Source organism: Paroedura picta, chromosome 6, assembly GCF_049243985.1.
Source record: "Paroedura picta isolate Pp20150507F chromosome 6, Ppicta_v3.0, whole genome shotgun sequence".
Lineage (NCBI taxonomy): Eukaryota > Metazoa > Chordata > Lepidosauria > Squamata > Gekkonidae > Paroedura > Paroedura picta.
This window is the reverse complement of record NC_135374.1, coordinates 85,567,624-85,593,176: the sequence shown is the minus strand read 5'-3', so window position 1 is coordinate 85,593,176 and position 25,553 is coordinate 85,567,624. Positions and strand designations below refer to the sequence as shown.

General features: G+C 40.9%; 1 protein-coding gene across 7 annotated transcripts in view; it reads left to right on the top strand.

Annotated features, from left to right (window-relative positions):
• Positions 1-25,553, top strand: part of GABRG3 (gamma-aminobutyric acid type A receptor subunit gamma3) — a 402,032-nt gene that overhangs the window by 209,175 nt on the left and 167,304 nt on the right. For 6 of the 7 annotated variants that reach the window (XM_077343427.1, XM_077343426.1, XM_077343428.1 and 3 more), the window contains 2 exons: positions 6,219-6,442; positions 7,470-7,552. In XM_077343427.1, the coding sequence (XP_077199542.1) occupies positions 6,219-6,442; positions 7,470-7,552 (307 nt within the window). The remainder of the gene's footprint in view (positions 1-6,218; positions 6,443-7,469; positions 7,553-25,553) is intronic. The other variant, XM_077343431.1, reaches the window with a different exon arrangement.

Sequence of the window (25,553 nt, the reverse complement as noted above, 5' to 3'; positions counted from 1 at the left end):
ATCGCTTCGCCGGAAGTTCGGAGGAGAGAGCCAGGGGGAGGGACTTTGTTGCAACTGCAACATTGAGAATGCACATGTCTTTTTTGCAAGTGTTGCAGGTTGTTGGCAGGAGTGCAGCGATTTTCTGAGGGTGAATCCACTTTTCACGATTCCCCAGAAATCGCTACAACGAAGCGATTTTAGCGCTAGTGTTCCAGGAGTGTTGCAGCTTGTGTGCAACGTCATGCGGAATGTCAAATTTGTAGCGTTTACCTTTTGTAAGACTTCTGCTACTTTTAACTCTTGCAGAATGGACCTGAATATTGGAAGCCAAAATACAGGTAATTGGGGTAGTTCTGTTCCAGCCCTGTTACACACACAACTTCTCATTGTCTCTGACTCATTCTTCATGTTTTGTCTGCTGGTCAGAAAATTAAAATCAACTATTGATGCACTGAAATAACCCACAATTCAAAATAATCCCACCCATTCCTGATCACCATATACTCTTCATTCATATTCAGAGTGTATCCATCTTTTACAAATGGGGCATGGTTAGTGAAGCTCCCTCTTCAATTTCTCCCTATTTGGCATTGTTCCAAATAGGTTTGAGAGGAAGACAGAATATGTACTAGAGACAAGCAGTTATTTTGCAAAAACTACTGTTCAGGTAAAAATAGAGGGTCCAAGGTGACTGTGTTTGTCAAGGTTACAACTGATCATAATGTTGACAGCAGCATCACCTCCATGCTGAGTGATCTGTTTGCACAAGGTAATTCTAGGAGATTCCAATGATGCCTCTACAGAAAAATATCAGCACCAAGGGCCAAATTACAATGAAGAGACAAAATAGTAGTTGCGTTATAAAGAGGAGCCTGTTGTAATATGTTACTATAGCAACTAGGAGAACTGTTGCTGTGAAAGAAGAGAGGGGGAAGAGTTACTATAGCAACAAATGGTAACTTTTGTAATTGGGATAAGTTTAGGAGAACACTACTATTACCTCTAATGCCAGACAGGTAATTAGTGAAATAGAAAGGTATTTCTATAATGCCTCTGTTACCACAAGGATTTACCAGCTGTTTTTTTCCCCAGTAACATGAGAAATTTGCATAATCTTTGCCCTCACAAACCATATTTGTTGTGTCCACAGGGGTTTGTATTCTATATTAATGCACTCAATTTTAAGAATCAGTTTCAAATATGTGTTACCTCAATGAAGGTCATCCTAAAAAATTCAAAAAAACACAAAATAGTTCAAGTATCAGAGGAATAATTGTTTGATATGTGCATACATTCTATATATATAAGGAGAGAGAAAGAGAGACTTCCGAGTGACAGAGAAATCCTGATAATAAATGGAAAAGTTTCAAAATATTTTAGACGACATAACAGTATTTCTTGAAGCAATTGCACCAAAAGGAAATGACGATTGGTTACACTTTGTATAAGTAGGTGGCTACCTAGTTTTAGAAGTCTGTAAAATAATCCCAAAATTTATCTGGCTTGCTTAAGTAAATTGTACAGCAAAGTACTGGGTGGACTTGCAGTCCTATCTTAAAATGTAGTAATGTGGTGTTATGCACAGCCTTGACAAATGTAAGACCTACTTTGTATAATATGGGTATGAACCAGCTGTTGTGGTTCATTATGGGCTCAGTAAAGGATGTAGCAATTTTGAGAATATAATTACAGGATGTCATCCTTATTTGGTAAGTAGGAGATGTCAACCATCTGGAGAGAAAAATAAAGTTGGAATCTTTTTGGAAGTCTTTGGAGAATAAAACTCTTCATATACTAGCATGAAATTCAGCTGAAAGAGAAGTTTCCACTGCAAAAAAACCTACAGTAAACACTGACAATGTTAATACATTTTCCATGGGTTTGAAATATGTGATTCTCTTAGCGATTGCTGATATCATTGGAGCAGGGGCTGTGGCTCAGTTATAGACCATCTGCTTGGCATGCAGAAGGTCACAGGTTCCATCTCTCAGTAAAAAGGTAGGTATTGTGCAGGACCCTTATCTGGAGATCCTGGAAAGCCATGACAAGCCTGAGTAGACAATACTGATCTTGATCAATCAGTGATCTAATTCAGTGTGAGGCAGTGTTATGTGTGGAAAAAAGATGAATCCCTGCAGCAGCAAATACCAGATATACCTCAGGAAAATGGACTCAGACAACGTCACAGGACACAATGACCCATTATGCACGGGGGTTTTAGCACACATTCGGGGTGGAATGGCGGCGACTAAAATCACCGATAACGCACGGTGCCGGCTGCAACCAGCCGCAGCTTCGGTGCATGCCGCCGAAAAAGCCGTGTCAGCGAAACGCAGAAGAAAGCGCAGCTTCCGGGTGACCGGGGCGCAACCAGAAGCGGCGCCCGGATCGCCACGTGCATAATCGGTTACTCTGGGTTTTGCCGCCGTCGCGCCCCGCCCCGTGCATAACCGGTGTGCGTCGCGTCTTCCCCCTCCGCGTTTTCCATGTGACCCGAAATCGCCGTTTCGGCGGCCGTGCATAATGGGCCAATATAATGCAGCATGTGTTATATGCCATAATTGTGGTTATTAAACATTAAAAGATCTCAAAATATATTAAAATCCTCCACAATAAGTGTACTCTCATGAAATTTTCTGGCTGTCCCCTGTGATGAAGCCCCAAAATTATATCAGGATGTTGTTGACTGACTGGATTGTCTCAGCTCAACAGTTGTAATTCACAAACTGGGCTCCAGTAAGGTGACATTCTTTTCTTATTTTGGCATGTGATAATCATGAAATAAGAATGCTATCTGGTACAGAGCTAGATTATACAAAACACAATTAGTAACAACAGCCCCAAATACAAAAATGTTCAGCAATATCCTCAAATATAATAGAGCATTTTACAAATAAGTTCTTCTTTAAACCAATCTCAGTTTTTGTAATTATTTCCTTTTCAGAAGTACAGAAGTAATTAAAACTGTTCCAAATGTGGTTAGACACAGTATTATCTAGTCCCAGTTGTATAGATATGTTTATCATATACAAGTTTGCACAAGATGTTTTTCTCTGTATCTTTTTAGAATTTTATGAAGAGGTAAAGTAATAGAAGTAATAATACAGGAGGCTAATTCACACAAACATACTCTCCCTAAACTGAATACATGTTCCAAATGTTTAATTTTATTTGCTGTTAAATAATTAAATATAGAGCATTATTTAAAGCATACATATTTTTAAAAATAAATATATGCACATTAAAATACATACAAGGAACAAAATCTCTGTATAAACACAAATTCTAAATAATTCATACGTTAAAATTTTAATCAGCATTAGCATAACAATTTTCCATGTCTTAAAATTTACACAGTATAGTAAGTTAATATATAAATAAATATATTTACATTTGGTTTTAAATAATTACTAGACTCCACTAATGTTTACATTCACTTTTATGGGAGGTGAATATATGTACCAGGAGGGAAAACCTTTAAATTTATTAAGCCTTGAGTGCACTCTTTCTCTAAAAATAAAGCCACCCAGACAACTTGTGTGCTAATAATACATTTCACATGTTTCTGACATATTTTCCACATTTGTGTTATGAAAGCATGCAGAAATTTTTAATAGGTCCAGATTTTTTATTTTCTTAAATGTCTTCCACTGGGATGAAATTTTCTGGGACTGTGCTCCTCACCCTAGTTTCCCCTGGCAAAATGCAAGTTAATTTCAGGAGTGTCAATTATTCAAAACAAGGGACATTAAACCTAACCAATGATTCATAGCCTTAATAACCAATGATTTATAGTCTTTATTATGTCCACTATATGACCGGTTATGCACTGAGAACTTAGCATTTGTGCAAGAGCACAAATCAGGGGCGGATGAGGTACACTTGGCCAAATGCTCCCCCATGCGGGTACAGGAAGAGGTGGGGCAACCTGCCACAACTAAACCTCCAGCCTGGCATGAAACCTCCAGTGCATAAACGGTCTTCATGAGGCATTTATTTTTCAGATGTTATTTATTTGATTTATAAAAATAAATATTCCTCAGCATTAGATTTCTAAAAGTAGGGTACAAATATCTGTAATATCTGATATTATCAGTAATAGCTCAATACAACACATAGTCTTGAATTCCCACTAATAGCTGCAAGGACTTCTATTCATGGAGTACCATATTCCCACTTCCCACTTCCCATGGGAGCATAGAATATAAAGTTGCCATCTTCTGAGAGGGCAAGCTCCACCTGTGGGCTCCAGGCTCTACGGTGTTTCATTGCTCTAGTGGGAACGATGGGCAGAGAGCAATGCATGCAATGATGTACAGCATCATGATGTCACTTCCGGTTTGTACCCAAAACTGATGTCATAGCACTCTAGTTATTTCCATATCTCTATGGTTAAAAAACCCTATATTTTGGTGACTGTAGTAAAATCACATTGTAACTCAAATCATGAACCTTGGATTTCCCTTATTATGTGTAGTGGCTTGCTGCTCTAGTTATGAAAAAAGTAATTAAAAAGGAAAAAAATATAGAGAGATAAGCTAATTTGTAGAGTCATGATTTCTAAATAAAAGCAGGAGTGACACCATAATATTGTGTAATATTATTCCTTACCCCCAAAGTTTCCTGCTGGTTGCCAGCATTCAGCTACTCCAAAGCTACACACACTATCCCCCATTGGGACGGAATTTCCAGGGACTGTAGTGAAGGAGATATCCCTGCATTCAGCTAGCAGGTCTACTGGCATGTCTCCTGAAATCCTTTTCCTGCTTGTTGGAGTGCAAGCCAGCACTTAACATTAAAACAAAAAAATAGCATAACCAGTACGTATAACAACTACGGGAACTGCCAGCTGTGACAAAGCAAAAACAGCAAAACCATTATAAGAACTACAGGAACAATCCATTATGCTAATTACAAAGAAATAGCTAAATTAAGGAGGGTTGGTGGGAAGCCTCCTAGACTGATGCAGGAGGGGGAAAGAGGCTGGGTGTTGTGTGCATGATCCTAATAAGGGCGCACATCACTGGCCCCTCCCCTCCCAGGGTCACATGACTATTCTGGGTGCCCAGTGCCCCTGAGAAGCCTCAGCATGCCCTGTGCACCACTACCCAAAGCTCTCCACCCTCTTGTGTGGCCTGGACTCCTCTTCTGCTGCAATTTGGTAACCAACGATGATGGTGTGGCTGCATTTGTTAGCGCTCATAATATTTTGATGTTATATTGCTAATTTCAAGTATTTTAAAGCCATTGCCTCAGTACAACAACTCTGTAAGTTAGGTTAATATGAGGTCAGGACCAGAGCTGGTCAAATGATGTTGAAGCTTAGCAGTTCTGTTTAGAGAAGACAACTGGAGAGAAGACAACTAAGAGGTGATATGATAAGCATCTTCAAGTACTTGAAAGGATGTCACAAGAGGATGGATCGGAATTGTTTTCATTGCCTTAGAACAGGGGTAGTCAAACTGCGGCCCTCCAGATGTTCATGGACTACAATTCCCAGAAGACCCTGCCAGCATTCACTTGCAGGGGCTCCTGGGAATTGTAGTCCATGGACATCTGGAGGGCCGCAGTTTGACTACCCCTACCTTAGAAGGTCGGACCAATGGGTTGAAATTAATTCAAAATAATTTTTTGCTAAACATTTGGAAGAAGTTTATCAGTTTCCTCAGGAAGCGGTGATTTCTCCTTCTTTGGAATTGTTTAAGCAGGGGCTGGATAGCCATCTGACAGAAATGCTGATTCTATGAATTTAGGCAGCTTGTAAGTGGGTGGGAAGAAGGGATCGTGTCAGTGCTTGGCTCTTATATCTCTTGCTTGCCCAGGTAAATGTCAAACACTACTTTGGGATAAGAAGGTGAATTTTCCAGCCCAGACTGGCCAAGGATTCTGGCTTTGGGAGCAGGGCATCATTTGGGCATGGAATTGGGGTCACTCTAGTGGCAGGTACTTGTGAATTTCCTGCATTTTGTAGGAGGTTGAACTAGATGACCCTGGAGGCCCTTCCAACTCTATGATTCTATATGATACCTGAATGGTAGGTCATCTGGAATCTCTACTTTGAAACTCCATGGAAGAAAAGCAGGACACAAATAACAGTTTTGATCTTGACATGAATTTATGTAGGGAAAAGCGGTAAATATAAAGTATTACTTCAATTGAATTTTGAAACTGTTCATAAACATAGGATCAGGTTTGTCTAAGTTGTAACCAATTTGTTTATTGTTCTTTGATTACAGGAATATCAAATTGATATTTTTTTTGCTCAGACATGGACTGATAGCCGCCTTCGTTTTAACAGCACCATGAAAAGAAGTCTCACCCTCAACAGCAATATGGTTGGGTTAATTTGGATCCCGGATACTATCTTCAGGAATTCTAAAACTGCGGAAGCTCATTGGATTACTACACCAAATCAGCTCCTAAGAATATGGAATGATGGGAAAATCTTGTACACGTTGAGGTAGGAAGTAAACATTTGTGCCTTTGCATTTAAAGACTTTTGTTCACTCTCCCTGAGGTCTTGGCCCAATTCTGGAATTAGTACAATGATCCTATAGATTTACTTTGCTATGCTTGCGATGAGAAATTATTAGGGTTCCATCTTTGGGCTGAGAAACATTTGGAGATTTTAGGAGTGGAGTCTGGAGAGGGTGGAAGCTGGGGAAGGGGTGAACCTCAGCAGCTATAGAATCCACTCTCCAAATCGGGCATTTTCTCCAGGGGAACAGATCTGTGTAGCCTGGAGCAGGGGTAGTCAACCTGTGGTCCTCAGATGTTCATGGACTACAATTCCCATGAGACCCTGCCAGCAAACACTGGCAGGGGATCATGGTAATTGTAGTCCATGAACATCTGGAGGACCACAGTTTGACCACAGGCCTGGAGAGCAGTTGTAAAAGCAGGAGCTCTTCATGTCCAATCTGATGATTAGCAACTTTATGAACCATCCTCTCCATGGTGACAGGGAGTTGGATCCAGACTAAAGGTTCCATCATGCAAATACTTTTGCATGCATAGATTTTCTTTCCTCCCTTCTCCTCTGGCAACTTGAACTGTCCCATTTTTACAGGGGAGAGGGCACCCTGAGAACCAGGATTTGGGAGGACATTTCAGGCTGCTGGTAGAGAGAGAAAATGGAGCTCTGCAGGTGAAAATCCTTCTGCCCATAGAAGCATTCATCTGGAGATGCTGCTTACATGATTTTTCTCCTTCAGCAGGTTTCAGTGCTGAGTCTGTCACATATTTTTTTAAGTCTGGTGGAAAGGAATGGTAGACTATTGCTCCTTCATACTGTGAGGGTAATACACAAGGATACATATACATGCATGCATGCATGCATGCATGCATGCATATTTATATATCATAACAAACTTCTAAAGAGCACTTTTAACAACCAAGCCTTTGAAATGCTTTCAAGGTACAAACATTTTCATTGTTAAGTATTTTTATCACATGGATACAATATCAGCTACCTGATTTCTCCATAGGCTTACCATCAATGCTGAATGCCAGCTGCAATTACATAATTTCCCAATGGATAAGCATTCATGCCCACTGGTGTTCTCCAGCTGTAAGTAATATGTTTACCATCTACAGTATATGTATCTACAACAATCTCCAGGGCTTTGCATGAAGTCATGAATTTGCTAATTTTGATGAGTGTTTCAGATCCATTACTGAGGTACTGGCTCAAGGTAGGTTTATGTTTGTTGAATGTATTTCCTGATTGCCATTGTGGGAGAAAGTGCACACTTGCAGCATTATGATAAAATACTACAAGAACTGTCAATAATTTGTAGTCTCACATTACAGACACAGGAATCGAATCAAAGTTCTGCTTGCTTAAGGTGTCATGTACATACAAGGAAGCAACCACAAAAAAGATCTTCAGCTAAATGCAGGAAGTTTTAGGCTGTGCTAGGAATAAAGACCCATTCATTTTCAGGTGTGTTAAGGGTTTGTGACAGAGAGCACAGCAGTTTCATGCTATAAGTCAAAGAAATGTGACATCAGTAGGCAAAGGATGATATTGTTCATAAACATGCCACATATGAATGGAGAGTATTACCTGTCTTTTTTGGGCATATGCAACAGCATATCTTGTCATTGTTGGAGGAGCCTGCAGTAACCCTGCTGCCAACAGGAATACTGTAGGGAAATGGGAGCTACGTTTTAAATGACATGTAGCCAGTGGCATACCTAGTCTATTTAGCACCTGGGACAGATAACTTTTTAATATCCCCCTCCTCTTTTTTTTCCATGAAGTCATAGCTGACTTATAGCAATCCTATAGGGTTTTCCAGGCAAGAGGTGTTTGGAGTTGGTTTGCCATTGCCTGCTTCCATGCCAGCCCTGCTTAGCTTCTGAGATTTGACGACATCAGGCTAGGCTGGGGCAATGACTTCAGGGGGGAACTGGATCCCACAGACTGCTAGCCTTGCTTCTCCAATGGGAGTAGAATGATCTATTGCAGTGGTCCCCAACCCCTGGTCCGGAGACCGGTGCCAGACCGCGGATCACTTGGTACCGGTCCAAGACTCCTCCTCGTCCTCCTTCCTGGCTGCTGCCTCAGGGGCTGTCCTGCCACTCTGCCGCCGGCTCACCTTTGGTGCTCTCCGGCGGCCACCATGGCTGGGGCTCCCCCTTGGTGTGGCAGTGCGCAGCTGCTGCTGGCAGCGCCCTCCAGCGGACAGTGGGAAAGCAAGTGGAGCAGGGACTCAGGCGGCGGTGACGTCCCTCAGCAAAAGACTACCCCCTGTCCGGGCCTCAGTAAAATTCTCAAGCATTGACTGGTCCCCGGTGATAAAAAGGTTGGGGACCACTGATCTATTGTAATCACAGTCACACATCTCACCTATTTTTATATGTCCCTGACACATGCTGAGAGTCACTATCCCAGGATGGCTTGACTTTAATAGAAACTTGTCAGTAGTGCCACCCATCAAATGTTGCCCAGGGCACATGCCATACCTGCCATACTGTGGATACACCACTGCATGTAACTCCAGCTCTAGGATACAACTGCAAATATTATCCATCATGATTAGCAATGCTTCAGTTGGTTTCTTCACAATAATTTCTTCACGATCACTGTTTGGTTCAATATCTCTTGTGGAGAAGCCAAGCTCAAAGGAGTGTATCTGACTTCTGCAGTACAGGTGGTTTAGGACACATGGAGATTTCTGTTGGCCCATATGGCTGCTGTGATTTATATGGACTAACGTGAAGACCAATATGCAGTACATGGGACCAGCATGGCTGGGTTGTCTACTGTGTATATTTTCAGTTTCCTCTCCAGAGATATCCCCATGGACAATTCTTATGTTCCTAAAAGTTTTCCATAGTTCCAAAATGGGCAGAATTAACTGGAAGTTCTCATCCAGCTCTTGTTCATTTCAATAAAGGTATGTATCTAGAAGAACCTCTTGGGGTAATCATGATTTGTGTAGATAAGAGAGATGGTTTTTAGATGGGCATTCAGAACTGTGACCTCAGGAAATATGGATGATTTTACTGGGTTCAAAAATGTTGCAAGGATAATAAGAATATTTAAAATGCTGGAAAGAGATACCTATGAAATGGTTACCATCTTAGCACTCCTTGGAATTTAAGAGGAAAAGAATGTCCTGAGACATGAAGATACTACCAGAGGATAGGATGATCATTTTTAAATGTCTGCAAAATAAGAAGCAGTACCTATTACAATGAAAAGATTGATACCAATAACCACATCAGAAATCACTCATAAAAGGAACACCCTTAAGACCAACACATCCTCTGAAAAAGCAAGGGCCTTTCAGTTTCTTTAGGAAGGGATCCGAGAACTTAGTGAACCTCCTCCAGGGTCTATTTCAAAAGACCTGGTGGGCAACGGCTGAAAATGTTCTAGATCTTGCCATGAATGCTTGAATCTACTAGTCAAGGAAACAGTAACAAAAGTCACATATTTGGATTGCATGGAAAACAAAAATATGTGAGTGCATTTATACAGGGAGGTGGTCCAATCATGCTATAAAGCAGTGGTCCAACCTTTTTATCACTGGGGACAGGTCAACGCTTGACAATTTTACTGAGGCCCAGGGAGAGGGTATTTGCTGAGGGACATCGCTACCACCTGAGCCCCTGCTCCACTTGCTTTCCCGCTGGCGCCCCTGACTTCCCACCGCCCACTGGGGGGCACTGCCTGCAGCAGCTGTGCAGTGCAGCCCCAAGGGAGAGCTCGAGTCATGTCAGCCACCAGAGAGCACCAAAGGTGAGCTGGCGGCAGAGTGGCAGGGCTGCCCCTGAGGCAACAACCAGGCAGGAGGAGCAGGAGCATAGCCTGGTACCGATTTATCCATGGACGGGTACCGGTCTCTGGCCCGGGGGTTGGGGACAGCTGGTATAAAGGACTGCTGAATTATCAGAGAACACTGTTGTTTATTGACCTCTCGGGATCACACAGCTAGTAAGCAAAATGTTAGTGAGCAAAATCCTGTTAAGCTGGTGATTTTTGACATCAGTATTTAAATTAATAAGAATGATCTTCAACCACAGTTTTAAAATTAAAACAAACAAAAAAATCAGGGTTAACACTGGAATTTAATATTTGCTCGCAAAAGTGATGCATGTTATTAATAAAAGAATATTCTATTGCAATGAAAGGTACCTCTGTGTATTATAAAGGAAGCATAAAATAAAGCATATCAGAGCTCTCCAAATAGCTATCATCCACCTGATGAGAGCTTCCCAAATCCATCAACCAGTGGCTGGAATGTGGGCTCCACTAGACAGTTGAGCAACATTTCAGAGAGGAAAGAAAATCAACCAATGTTTAATCTCTGAAGCAAACTTTTCCAGTCTGTTGCAACATACAAACTTTTCCACAATTAAGTGAATCTTTCTCTTGAATTTTTCAAAAATGGTAGTGTCAGAGCCAAGCATTCCACCCACCCCGCTATAGTTCTACAACACAGTCCAGGTGGCTGACAGGGCGATGCCTACATTACCCAATGGCAGCCCAGTGAATCTAGAAGCCAAGAAGTTGCAACGGATTTGGTCCACAAAGGGGAAGTAAGGAGTGGCCACCACCATTCAGAAAGGAGGCAGAAAATAGTTCTGCAGGAACAGGATTCAGGGGGAGAGATTTGCAGGGGCTATGAATTGTTACTTAAGTTTCCAGAGTCAAGGAGGACTTTATTGTTGTTGTTGCAAGATTCTGGTCTGAGTCCATTTCTGACTTCCTGATTTCCTGAGTAGGAGAGTCACTGTTTCTCTGAGACAAGCACTTTCTTGATGGTAGCACCCACTTTGAAGAGTTCTCTTCCATGAGAGATTAGTCTGGCTAATCCTTTTTATTGTCTTTCTGCCAGCAACTAAGGTTTTTTTTATGTTCATCCACCTAGCTGATGTATCTCATTTGGTTTTGTCTAGAAATGCTTTCATTTTAGTATCAGTAACCATGCTACATTTTTCTTAGTGGTCATTGTGTCTTAATTTTATACATGAATTGGGCAGAAATAAGGGGATACAAATATTCTAAATAAATATAATTGCGATGGATCAGTTTGGCTTTTAATAAATAACTTAACCACTGGACATCAAGGCAGTGTTTCTTAAGGCATTTTCAAGAAAGTCTGCACAGGAACAGTGATATGAATATTTGTATCCCAAAAGCTAGAAAAACCAGCCGTTGGAAGAGAAGAGTTTAAAATAATTCTGTGAGCTGTTTTTGTTCTGGTTCTATTAGTACACAATGTTTTCTTCTCTTATGACTAGTTCAGCACAGATGACTCCTCCATTTGTTGAATCTCAGCCCAGGAAGGGTGATCAGGCATGAACATGCCAGACCCACCTCCTGCCTCACATAATAGCCTGGTCATCTGCCGAGTGTGACCATTCAGAGGAAGTGGCCATGTGTACACTCCCTCTCCATAACCAGTGATGCTTTTTCAGAACATTTGCTTATCTCATGAAGAAGATCTGTGCACAGCCACTTCCTCCATATAATCAGACTTTGCAGCAAAACCAACAGTGGGAAGAAGGCAGAGGGTAGAACATGTCTTTCCTTCATGAAATCAATATGTGTGTGTGTGTGGGGGGGGGGTTAGAATCTATGCCACTGTTGAGTTGTGGAACCATTGCAGTAATTTATTCAAAGCTCCTGAGAGATTTTGTGAAATTTCTGGTTTCTGAGAAGTCTTTAAGTATACTAGCACAATTGGTTTGTGCCTGGTAGAAATTTTTAGGAAAGGATAGTATACTCTAATACCATAGACTTAAAATTACACCCCAGGAAGGTGAGAGAGGTATGTGGTGATCTATGAGTTAACCCAAGAAAACTGTATATCTGTTTCAGTTTGCACCATTTGGAGAACCCGTCAATTATATGCTAGCATTTTAATCTTAATTATCCAGACTTTGGAAGTGGTTGGTCATGAGTAGGTTTGGAGGGCTACGTTGAGCCTACAGCCCTAAATTCTGATTGCGTTAATAAAGAAAATCCTAGGCTGCAGAGAAATCTATAAACCTGTTAGCTGGATTGAAATTGTGTGGACAAACCATGTCAGTCTGTGCTCTTGGAACCATTCCTAGAAAGGGAATGTTAGTTGGAAAGATATTTGGGGTATTTCTTTTAAGAATTTTACCTAACGATATCTATATATACTGTTTGTTCTCAGTTATCTTTGCATTCCTTGCATTCCTGCAACTAAACTTTATGTTTAGTTATTAAATGTTTATTTTATTCATGATCCTACGGAAATACTGCCCCCATTTTGCCACAGGCATCTTTAGAGGAAGCCAGTGCTGATGCCCAGGACATCTTGTCAGATAAAGACAGAAAGAGAAGACGAGACAATAGGGAAGAAACACATATACCACACACACACATACACACACACACACTTTCTGCCTTACAGTAGGCTCTAGGTTTGTAATGGCAGATCCTACCACAGAAAGAACACTCCAATGGGGGGGGGGGGGATAAAAGTGAAAGTTTGAAATCCTGAGTTCCCCTTGGTTCTCAGCAAAACTTGGTACAAAGATAGAAACAAAAGTCACCCAAAGCAGCTGAGGGCTGTGCTTTGACAGAAGTCTTTCCTATGTTGTGTGTATTTTTTAAAAACTATAGGAATGAATTTCAGGGACATATTTCTAAATTCAAAATAGGAAATATCCATCAAAATGGTTGCAGCTACCCTGTGTTTCAGGCTATCCTATGTTGACAGTGCTTAAAATTGAGATCTTAGAATCCTGAAAATAAAGCTTTGAGATTAAAGCAGTGCTTCTTTTAAATTATGCTGGGATTCAAATTTACTTGGAATTTGTACCCCTGAATATTAAACATCTTCAGATGTCATTAGGGAAGTTCAATTGCAAGGGAAAATTACACACATACAAATCTTAACTCCTGATGATTAATTTAAAGTTATTCAAAGGCAATTTTACTACGTATCAGCTTGGACAGAAAGGCGGAATATGAATATTTTAATTGAAAACTGTTCATGTATGAAAATTCTATTTTTTTTCAACTTGGCTCTTCCAAAGTAGACTTAATCCAACAGTATGCTTAACAGCAAATGCTTAAGAAAAAAAAGAAATTATGGCAATGTTAATATGAATTTTGCATTGAGTCAAAGCTAGGCCAATTTAACACACACGCAAATTATAATGATAGCTTCTTCTATTCAGCAGCTGTACATTGGCTGCCATGATTGTACATGAGCCCTGTTTTCAGCAAACTTGGTATTTATTTCCATAATGAAGTATTTTGAGACAGTAAAAGCTGTTCTCGAAAACAGCTCCTGATAACATGGAATACAGGAAGCTTACTTCATAGTAAATATGCAGAGAACGAAAATATCAGAATATTTTTTTTCAAACATTCTTTCACAAATACTATTTGTTACTATTTGACCTATGTTCTTAATATTGAGAGCTTAATTTTTAAGACTAATTGCAGAGAATCTTCTCCTAATTTATGCTGAAGTTAATTTAAAAAAATATATATTTATATCCTGCCACTCTCCATGGACTCCTGGCAGGTTACATAAAAACAGATTAAAACCCCCAATAAAACCAATCACAAATCCCTTAATACCATAAAACACAAGACACAATGGGTGGCATAATCACAATTTCTCCCCCATCTACAGTCAATCATCACAGGGTGTAGGTTTGCAGAATGGTATAGCGTTGGCTGGAGGAGGGGCCCCAGTTGTTCCTGAACCCAGCCTCAACCAAAGACCTAGCAGAAGAGCTCTGTTTTGTAGGCCCTGTGGAACTGAGACAGGGAGCTCATTCCGGGAGCTCATTCCACCAGGTCGGGGCCAGGGCCAAAAAAGCCCTGGCCAGGGTCAAGGCCAGGCAGACTTCTCTGGGGCCAGGGACTACAAGCAGATTTGCATCCACAGAGTGAAGAACCCTGCAGGGGGGCATAAGGAGACAATGGTCCCTCAGATAGGCAGGGCCGCAGATGGCCTTAAAAGTTAGTACCAAAACCTTGATTTAATACTTTAATGTATACTAAAATATATTGGCATTCATCTGTTAGTTTCAATTATATTTTAATCAAGTTCAGCAGATTAATTACCCACTAGGGAAAGAATCCTTTTTATCTGTTTTTAATATGATAAATTTCACTCATCTGGTATTTCCTTAGTCATATTTTGGATGAGGAGGCCCCAAAGTCTTGCTATAGACCTATTATTTCCTAAGTCTTTTGTCTATTGGCGTTCTTTCTTTTTCAGGGCATCGTTGCGTTTTGCAACTGCTGATATATGAACTTCTCAGATTGTAAATGAATTGCCAACAGTGATTTATGCCAATAAAAATTTACTGACTGACTGACTGACTGACCTCAATGAGCCCTATTATCCAGAGTTGGGTATTGCTGATTAGTTCCTAAACATGCACATAATTTGCTTTACTTTGAATATATATTCTTATTGGTGCCCTAGACACTCATTGTAGGTATGGCAGCACTCAACAAACTTACTGAGTTTGGGTTTTAAAGCTCTATGGGATGAGCAGACAAGCCCAACAACACTGTAAAGCAGCCTTTCTCAATCTTTTTATGGTTGAGAGACCCCTGAAACTTTCTTCGGACTTCAAGAAACCCCAGAAGTGGTTAGATCATGCAGAATATAGTTGTAAAATGTTTGTTTGTTTGTTTGCTTACCGCCCTCACTTGCAGCTCAGGACAGTTTCCGGAAAAAGTTAAATGAGTAAATGAGTGTGCAGAATAAGTTTGGTAACTGTGTCAACAATCTTAACATCAACAATTATAATATAACATAATAAGTTCAAGCAACTGTATCAACGGTCTTAACATCACCAACAGTCATAGCATGACATAACATGTTTAGGTGACATTTTGTCCACAATTCCATAGAGTACACTTTTCTGGAAAGAAGAGGGAGACCAATAGATGTTGTCACTGGCCTCGACCAAATGTCTGGTGGAAGAGCTCCTCCAACTGGAGAAGCAAGGCTAGAACTGGGATAGCTCAGACAGGGCCCGGATCTCCCCTGGGAGCTCATTCCTACAGGTGGGGACCAGGATAGAGAATGACCTGGCCCTGGTTGAGGCCGAATGTACTTCCTTGGGGCCTGGGACATAGCTGTGTACATGTCCATCTGGGGCTCCTCCCATTCCCACCCTCTCCAGGCTCATCATTGGCCATTTTGGGAGGAGGGGGGCAATTGAAATGAACATATATGGTCATATCATCCAATAAATGTTTAACACATTTTTTAAAAAATCTAAAAATTAATGAATTCCCATCCATTTGGGAAACTATTCTAGGGCCATCATGAAACCCCAGGGTTTCACGAAATCCTAGTTGAGAGAGCCTTCTGTAGAGTTTTGGAGGAATAAAAATGTGTAAACCACTAAAAAAGTCTGATGAAGATGTGAGAAGTTCTTCAGTAGTATATCCTCTAATTCATACAAAAACTTGTATCATTTTATCTGATTTTCTGCCTATTTTTCCTTTATTTCTATTTTATAACTTATGGTGAACCCAAATTCTTTTGAATTTTTCCTAGTTATTCATAAGCTAGAAAGGTAAAGGTCACTCAAGAAAGCAAAAACAAGATGATCACATCTTTGTATAAATTATTGGCTAGAAGGTTAAAAAGCTTCTCAGACTCTGGTAAGAGGACTGCCTACCAGCTTAAATACTGAGGCTCTGGAATATTGCTGGGAGTTGTCTACTGTTCACTGTAACCTTAAAAAAACCCTCTATGCTCTGTCAAAATTGCAACTAGTGCCCATGGCTCAGACTAAAAATTAGGTTAACAGAAAATTTTGCTCATTTATCATGCAAGCTGATTTAGAATTTTGCAGAGAGATGTTGGTCAGTTTGTAATATATATGGACACTATAAACTTGGGAAGCTCATATTGTGAACCACATAATTTTAAAATTCTGCCTGCATCACAAAGTACAATGAAGTGGGAAGACAGTGAAAGTGCAGATGAGTTGAAAGTGCAGATGTCCTTTAATGACATTTCTGGGATAATATAAGGATATAACAAGGAGATAGCCAAACTTTTGCACATGTAGTGTCTGTGTCTCTGTTCTTTACAAGTTGTTTTTAGTATTTCACATTGGAAGTCTATTAAGAGAAATGCTTTCTTTCCTGCTAATACCTCTTCGCTGCCCATTCTTCACATGAATTTGAATGTGTAGGAATTTGTATAGGAATTTGTTCTAGAATTTGTATAGAAATTTGTTCTAGAATAGGAATTTGTTAATCAATTTGAATTTTTACGGATGGTTTAACTGCAAGAAACAAAGAATGTGTCACATATGTTCTTTCTTTGTTGCTCCTGTGCAATGTAAGGGATTTAAACTACAAGTACAACGATATAGGCTAGATATCAGGAAAAAAATGTTCACAGTCAGAGTAGTTCAGCAGTGGAATAGGCTGCCTAAGGAGGTGGTGAGCTCCCCCTCACTGGCAATCTTCAAGCAAAGGTTGGATACACACTTTTCTTGGATGCTTTAGGATGCTTAGGGCTGATCCTGCATTGAGCAGGGGGTTGGACTAGATGGCCTGTATGGCCCCTTCCAACTCTATGATTCTATGATTCTATGTATGCACCCATTCCAGGGACTACATGAGCTGGTTTACACATTGCTCAATCTCTATCATTTTATATTTAAAATTATTACATTTACATTCTCAACAAGAAAGTCACCAAAGTATCATAATGAAATGAATGAGTCTGCATTTTGTGGATGGGACTGTTTTCTGCCTGCAACTGAGAGAACTAGGACAACTAAGTGGGATTTGTCTGGATACCCTTGTGAGAAAGAGGCTCTGATCTCAAGGAAAACATTCTTTTCTGGGGAAACGAAGCAATAAAACTCAGATTGCAGGTTGGGATGAGTCAAATAGGCAGAATAGCAATGACCATGTGTCCACCTGCCAGGAAGAGAAAAGACAAGAGTCTGCTTGGATATCTTGAGTTAGTCCATTAAGATTTGGGGTCATGCACCTTAATTTGAAGAAAGGGTATACATGGGGATCCTTTCCTAGTTTCATGATAGGTTAAAGTAAAAACCTCCCATATGGTCCAGAAAGAGTTAACAGCACTGGACACTTATGAGATGTGCATAAGCCAAGATCCAAGGAAGGGTGGAAATGGAGTGAAATATGTCTTTACCAGCCTTTATTTTTCAAAGTTCCAGTGGGCTCGCATCCATTCCAGAGAAAAGGAATGTCAAGGCACCTCAATTGTCTGGGCAACTGAGTTAGTCCTATATGTTTTATTTTCTTAGTTCTGTGATGCCTGTCCTTGAGCTCTAACAATTTGAAACTGCAGTTCTGTAAATAAAGATCTTTTCCAGATAGAGCAATAAAGGGCAGAGCTTGGGAGGTGTTGAGGGAGGAGTTGGGGGAGAAGAAGCCCCTCCCTTGTGCTCACAGATTCCCTTCTCCTTATCAGGTAATGATAATAGGATAGGATGGGAGGGGAAGGGGAACTCTTTTTATAGTCCCCACCAGTAGATTCTCTTTAATAAAATGGTGATGATAAAATGGTGCATGTTTATATATTGACAGAAGTCCATTGTCTTGTTAAAAAATCAAGCAAAATTATGTTATCGCAAAAAAAGAAGAAAAAAGGATGGCACTGGTTGTTGATGAGTCAATCTTTGTCACAGGTATCAATTAGTACCACACCTGCCAAACATAATGCCTACCATGATTCATCTTGGTAAGCTCATAGTGTTTTGTTTGTATCTGAGTGCTCCTGGAAAGGTGGAATTCATTAGCAAGTTCACAGTATCCTGGAAACAAGGCTCTCTCACGGTCATGCTGTGTTGTATTGTTTCCTCAGAACTGATGAAAACCTTAAATAATGATATCGCCTAAGTTAACTCAGGTAAGGTTAAAACTGCACTGATTGTTTATTGTGAACATGTTCAAGGAGAACATTGCGCTTTCAACGGGACCTGAACAGAGAGCTATGTTTAGAATCTGTTAGAATGTCTTGATGACCAATATTTCAGCACCAATTCCCTCTTTTGATCTCTGGAGGGGCCTCGATGAAAGTGAGTGTGTCGATGTCACAAAGCAAATATAGTCAAGTTAGAAGGAGAGCCTTGTTTAATGAGGTCATGTTGCATCTCCTTTAAGCTGCCTATATAGAAGTGCATAACATGATGTGCAGTGGGATCCCTCTCTAGTCAGTTTGTAAGCCCTCTACCAAGAGAAGAGTTGGGCTTGCTCAATCATTGTATCACACTAGAGATCAATCTTCAACCCTTCAAATAGAATTGACATTTAAAAGGGGGCAAGCTGCATGTGCTCCCTCCCTCACTCTTGGTGAAGCATTTTCAAATTGACCACAAAACAAGAGGGCTGCATTTGGCACTGCTCCCTTTTGTAGTATGGACCATGTTTATATCTAGCAAAAATGTTTGAGAAATCCCTCCTTCTCCCATTTTGCCTCTGCCTAGTTAGGAATACATGCCACCTAGGCCTGAGCTACACAGGAACAGTGCCATGTCATAAATACAATTCCAAATTTTGCAGACTATGTTGGGTCTGGAAATGTGCCTGGAAGACATGTGATGTAGCAGCTTTGCTGCAGATGTAATTAGTGCTTTTAGTTACGTGGTGGAAAAAGCCAAGATGTAAAACAAAACACATCAATGCATGTGACCTCAGTGCTTCCATTGCCTGGGCTTGTAAAAAATACTGTTCCTTACAAAAAATGAATATTTTCTACTCTGTGACTGGCACTTACACGGTATCAGGGCTGATTCCCACTTCTTTATGATGTCAGCACCATCCCAGCCCTGCCCCAGGCCTGGTGGACTTCAGGCCTTCCATTGCCTCTGCCTGCCGTGGGGGCCAACGGAGCCTATCTAGGCACAGTTGTCTCTGCAGTGCTTTGTGGCAGCGCAGGGGTAGAATGTGGCACTTAAAATTTTGCACTAAAGTGGGATTGCATTGCTACGCAATCCTACCTTCATGCAAATGACCCCCCACCACCACCCTGTGCAGCAGGGTCTTTCCACCCTGGTTGTGTTGTGGGGATGCAGAAATCCAGGGCAGACCAGTATGCTAATTTTTGATAAACCACTGAATACATGTCAAAGGTAGTGAATATACTTCTACAATGTGTCCCACATCTTGTGAAGCGGTAATGAACATTTATTGCTCCATTGCTCGCAAAATAAGTAAGTAAATAAAATTACCATCAATCATGCAAGTGGTATGTTTAGGAAAGAGTACCAAGTAATGAGTTCCAAGTGAACCTTTTGCTTAGTATATGATAACCCTTTCAAATTGATGCCTAAGTGAAGCAATTAGGTTTTTCTGGGTCTGCCACTTAAAGAAAATTCAACAATGTGATACCTTTAGAAACTTTGTGTGTGGAAAACAGCTCTTGATACATTCTGCAGATGGATGAAAAGAAGATATTTGTGCAGTAGGTACTGGGGGATACACAAATAAAGCAGATGAAAACTGAATTTCCCTCAGAGAACTGTAAGAAGTGTTAAAGGATTACAAACAAGACAAGAAACAACACAAAAGCCAGCAAAATCAGCTGCACCATCACTGAACCTCACATAACGTTAGAAAAGTGTCATTCATATCTGTTGCTATTAATGTCAATAAGATCTGGGCTTCCTCAGTATCCCAAAATACTTTCTGTTTAGAAGACATTAAATGAACAAGACTTCCCCCTCCCCCTTTAGGCACTGTTGCAGTGTCCTTGTCATGGTTTCTTTATGGAACTGAGATGCTTAATGAAGTCCATTGTTTTCATATGATGAAAACATTGTGGACACTCTTATAGCCACAGAAAGGATGCATGTAACAGTACAAGGGAATTTGTTTTGGGGAGGACTTCCACACCACAGTTGACATCTACATAGCCTGCTTGGGCTGATTTTATAGGCACACACAAATATCCATAGATAAAAAGCTCTTCTTTGTTAATTCGTGTACCATCTTGTGGTTGTAGACAAAGAATAAAATTCCTTCTTATTGTTTGCTAGTGCTCAGAAGCGGTAGCCTGGTTAATACTAGTATCCACGTCCCCTGGCCCTAAGGGCCATTTAAGGTTAGAACCATTTAGACATCCTTCTTTGGTGATCCACTTTGACGTCAATTGCAGAAAATTATATTTCTCACAATGCTCATTTAGCAATTAGAAATTTATATAGATCGCAACAGACCAATGCAACATGTTCTTTAAAAATCTTTTCTTTAACTTGGATACTCCAATGAATTTTTCTTGTTTTTCCAAATTGAGGCTTACTTCTCAAACCTCGTGAGAGACAGTGAACTAAAAGTTATTAGCTCATTTCTATCAGTTCGAGAACTTCAGGCTTAACTTTGGGATTTGCACTAAAAGACTGTATTGATTTACAAACAAAACATAGCAGTCATTTCCATTGGGTTTTCATAGAATTTGAAGCTAGGTGACCTTATCTAATGATTGGGGTCAGTTTTCATAAGATGAGCAGGATAAAGCCTAGCCAGTGCATAGCAGTTTATACAACACTAGTCGTAAAGCCTGCTGCATGCAAAAAATGCAGTGAGCACTAGTGGGAGGAAGTTGGGGGTAGGCAGGGCTGTGGAGGCACGGAGAGGCCTCCCAGCCACTTACCCACCCCCCTCCCAAGGCGGCGGGTTGAGGGCATCTCAGGCATAGTGCTGGCGGGCCCCGGGACAGCTGTGGGTGGCCAGGCAATGACCTGGCAGGCAGTGCCGGTCCCACCACCTCCCCCTGCATGGGGGCCCCTCATAGGGGCCCCCACTGCTGCCAGCTCCTATCCTCCACTGGCAGCACAGCCTCCTTTCAGGGCTCTGTGCCGCCAGCACCAACCCATCTTCACCGGCTCGGCCGTGGCCTCTCAGCAGTCTCCAGCATGGGGGCCTTATTGGCAGCATTGTTGCTGCCTCCTCAGTGGCAATGTTGCCACCGCCTCGTTCTCACCACCACCAATGGCTCCTCCTCTCTGCCGCCAGCTAGGTGGAGTGGAAGGATGCTGGAGACTCGTTGACTCCAGCAGCCAGGCTCGTCTGCGGACAAGCTGCTAGAGAGGTGAGCAGGCAGCTAGGTAGGTCCGTTTGGGGACCGGACACACTCCATCCCCCAAAATATTAAGAGGAACTATAGATAAGGATAATTACAAGCTGTTTCTTGACCAGCTCTGTTCATTATCACATCAATAGAAATGGGATGTTTTGCAGATCATACAGTACTGGTTTTGCTAATATTCAGTTATGGAGTTGTAGGTTTTATCTAATATACAAACACATTTGAGCAACTGGTCTTTAGTTAGATATGCAAATGAAGCAAAATCCTTTCATGCTTTCAAAAATTCCTCCTGAACAGTAGAGCAAGCTTATCAGGATAAAATAATGGCTGGTGAGATAATCAGCATGGCAGCCTCTAATGGCAGCAAGAATAGCAAAGAACTAGAGAAACCCCATCAATGCATCAAACTTTGCTTCTATAGAGTGCACTGTAGTGTTAGTGCTGAGCATGCTAGTGATTTATTCATTTACAAAACTCATGCCTCGCCTTTCTGTCCTCATCAGGGCCACAAAGGTGGCTAACAGATTTACATGATAAAAACACCCTTGAAAAATAATTACAATCAAATAAAAACAAGACATTAAAACAATGTGAAGCCAAAGCTTATAGACAGAACTATTGAAGGGATGACACTAATCCCTTTCTTATTCAGTCCTTGACTTTCTTGGATAGCTACGTCTGCCAGAGGGGAATGGCCCCAGTAGATGGAACTCTGCCAGTGAAAATGGGTTAGGCTGAAAAAATATGACTGGCCCAAAGTCCCCTAGCAAGTTTCCATAGTAGAGTGAGGATTTGAATCAGATTCCCAGATCCTAGTCCAACACTCTAGTAACTATAGCATGCTAGCTCTGTGAAACAGTTTATCTAGAAATCTTCAGTCTCGTGGGATGAAAAAATATATATATCTGTCTCTCAGAGCCTGCATAGTACTCCTAGACATCTTTCCAGCTTTGCTGTCTGCCATCTTGTAAGGCTATATTCTCTGCAACTGCTCTTGTTTTATGGAAAGGCCTCCTGGCCTCCACGTTGTGGAGAAAATGCCACTGGCTGTTCTTCAGAGAGCTAAAAAGTTCTATAAGGCTGCATTGTATGACTGAATTTTGCCAATCCATGACTAGGAAAATTTTTCTGTCTTGAAATATCTGGCTGGAAGATATATATGTAGTAGCAAAAAGACTGATTCTGTCGTATTATTCTTTTAGATTGTATTTTGTGATGTGTTAGCTATGACTATGTGCAAAAGAAAAGCAGATAAAATGTTTTGTTTTTGTGGTTTTGCCATTGCAGTTTGTACTTTAAGTTTGTAAACCAGCCTGAGTGTTTTAAAAAGAAAGGCTAGAAATTATCTAAATAAATCTTCCATACTGTTCCTAAGAACTATCCGAAGTATTTATCTAGCTTTTTACTCTGTGTGCTTCTAACTTTCTAGCTAATATGATATGTTTCAGTATTTTTCAAAAGTATAGGCTTGCCAAATAAATGCAGAATCTGGCACATAGTACATATTGAGGAATCCTGAAAATCTGACTTTGGGAAAGGTGTCTTTATTTGTTCTTTAGCTATCAAGGTATGAGGGTACAATCTAGTCTCTCTGACATATATAAATGACAATGAGGATACACTACTTTGCATATCTGTACTCTGCTCTGGGTATGCAGGAGATAGACTACTGAATGAAATGCCAGGCTGGACCTGGAGACAAAGCACATACTTTCCTAAATATCTGTGAAATAGCTTGTGCAGGCTAATAGACACATTGGGTTGAACAGGGTTTTCAACAGTCAGGTGATGTGGATTTGGTACTCCATACATAAGAAGAGCCTCTTGTGGCGCAGAGTGGTAAGGCAGCAGACATGCAGTCTGAAAGCTTTGCCCATGAGGTTGGGAGTTCAATCCCAGTAGCCAGCTCAAGGTTGACTCAGCCTTCCATCCTTCCGAGGTGGGTAACATGAGTACCCAGCTCGCTGGGGGGTAAACGGTAATGACTGGGGAAGGCATTGGCAAACCACCCCATATTAAGTCTGCCATGAAACGCTAGAGGGCATCACCCCAAGGGTCAGACATGACCTGGTGCTTGCACAGGGGGATACCTTTACATCTTATAACATTGCTGTTCCTTGTCAAAAACCTGATGGTCCTTTGAAGGAGAACATATACACCAATTTGTTTGGGCTTTCTAATGACAGAGATGCAAGCAGCACCATCCTTGGTAGACAACTTCCACCTCCTTCAATCCTTATCCCTGTGAATTTTAGACTTATCATTTTTGTGGAGGTTTTTAGGTTGTTATAAATCCAAGTGCCTTACCACTCCAGCCCTAAACATAATGCTGTGGAAATAAATGCTGTTATTTTGAGTTTCCTTCGGTCCAGTTTATACCCTAAGGGCAAAAAGACTCTCTAAACACCCTTTAAATGAGTTAAATTTTTCCTGAGTGTAAAAAGGTTTTTCCTTCAAGCTCTTCCATTTGTTGTTGAAAGCTTTCATTGTCTGTCTTGTCAGGCTGTAAAACCAAGTGGATTTTAAAACATAATCATTTTAATGTCTGGAAGGAGGCATTGGTACAAAAGAGAAAATCTGCGCCATACCAGTAAGAAACATTGTATGTGCTTCTGAAATCAGGACTACATTTTCGCCTGTTGCAAAATGGAGGGAAATTTCCAAAGCACTTTGTGGCACGCTTAGGAATCAGCTGCAGGAAGGAATAAAGTCAGGTGGGGTAGTAGAAAAGCTCTCTTGGCTCTGTTTAGTAAAACTCAAAGAATGCAAATCTCACAGATTATAGATCATGCTGCTTGTTTCATTTATATCAATGTGGACGATAAAACCACTAGTTAAAATACTGGATTAAAATAGGTGTGTCTTTTTAATTTCAAATTGCAAATGCTGTAATGAAATCCTAACAAAAATCTAGACCAGGGGTAGTCAACCTGTGGTCCTCTAGATGCAAACGCTGGCAGGAGCTCATGGGAATTGTAGTCCATGGACATCTGGAGGACCACAGGTTGCCTACCCCTGATCTAGACAATGTGCAAAACTGCCACCAGCAGGGAAGGAAAGGATTTTCAGGGGAGCAGATGATACATATTTCCATCCCCATTGAGGTGTAGTCATGTGGAGATAGGAAGACCACAACAAAAAGGAGAAAATATCCTGACCCAGGCCAAGACCCCCCCCCCAAGAAGGATCAAAATAGGGAAAGTATGCTCAAGCCTCTGTAGGCTAAAAGGTGTTGTAAAATTAAATATTCATATTTATTAAAATGAAAACCCAAGGCTTAACATATAGCCTCATTAAAATACAAATATACATTCATGGTAATGCCACCACCGACCAGATGCATTTCGGCATTGCTGCCTTTATCAATGGTCGGGAATGAATAAATAAATCAGCATACACAAAATATAAGAACAGCTAAAGCAGGCCTTGGTCCAAATGAGCACCAGTAAGTGTCCTATAGGAGCCAGCCTTTCTCCAAAGTATCCTGAGAAACATAAGAGGCCTCAAAGAATTTTACCTGGCTTTCTGGACCATAGAATCGATTAAGATCCTTGGTGTCCTCCATATTTAACATATTCAATCACTCTATGTAAAGGATCCAACTGTATATTTAACATAGCTATCCTTGTATTTTACTGAGTAGAATCATGTTATTTATTTACTATCCTTCTTTCCCTGCTTTCCTCAAGGAAGCTGAGCGAACCCTGTGGGTTTAGGGTGCCCAATGCCAAGTTGGGAAATTCCTGGAGATTTGGGAATGGAGCTTTGGACGCTGGGGTTTGGGAAGGGAAGAACCTCTATGGGATATAATGCCAGAGATTCCATTCTCCTAAGCAGCTCTTTCCTCCAAGGGAACTGATCTCTAGAGATCAGATGTAATTTTGGAATATCTCCATGCTGTACCTGGAGATGGACAACTCTGGTCTCATGCACGAAAAAGTAGTTCCATGCACATCCTGCCCTACATATGCAAGCTGATAGAGAACTGTACATTTTTATGAACATTCAGAGAAATCTTCA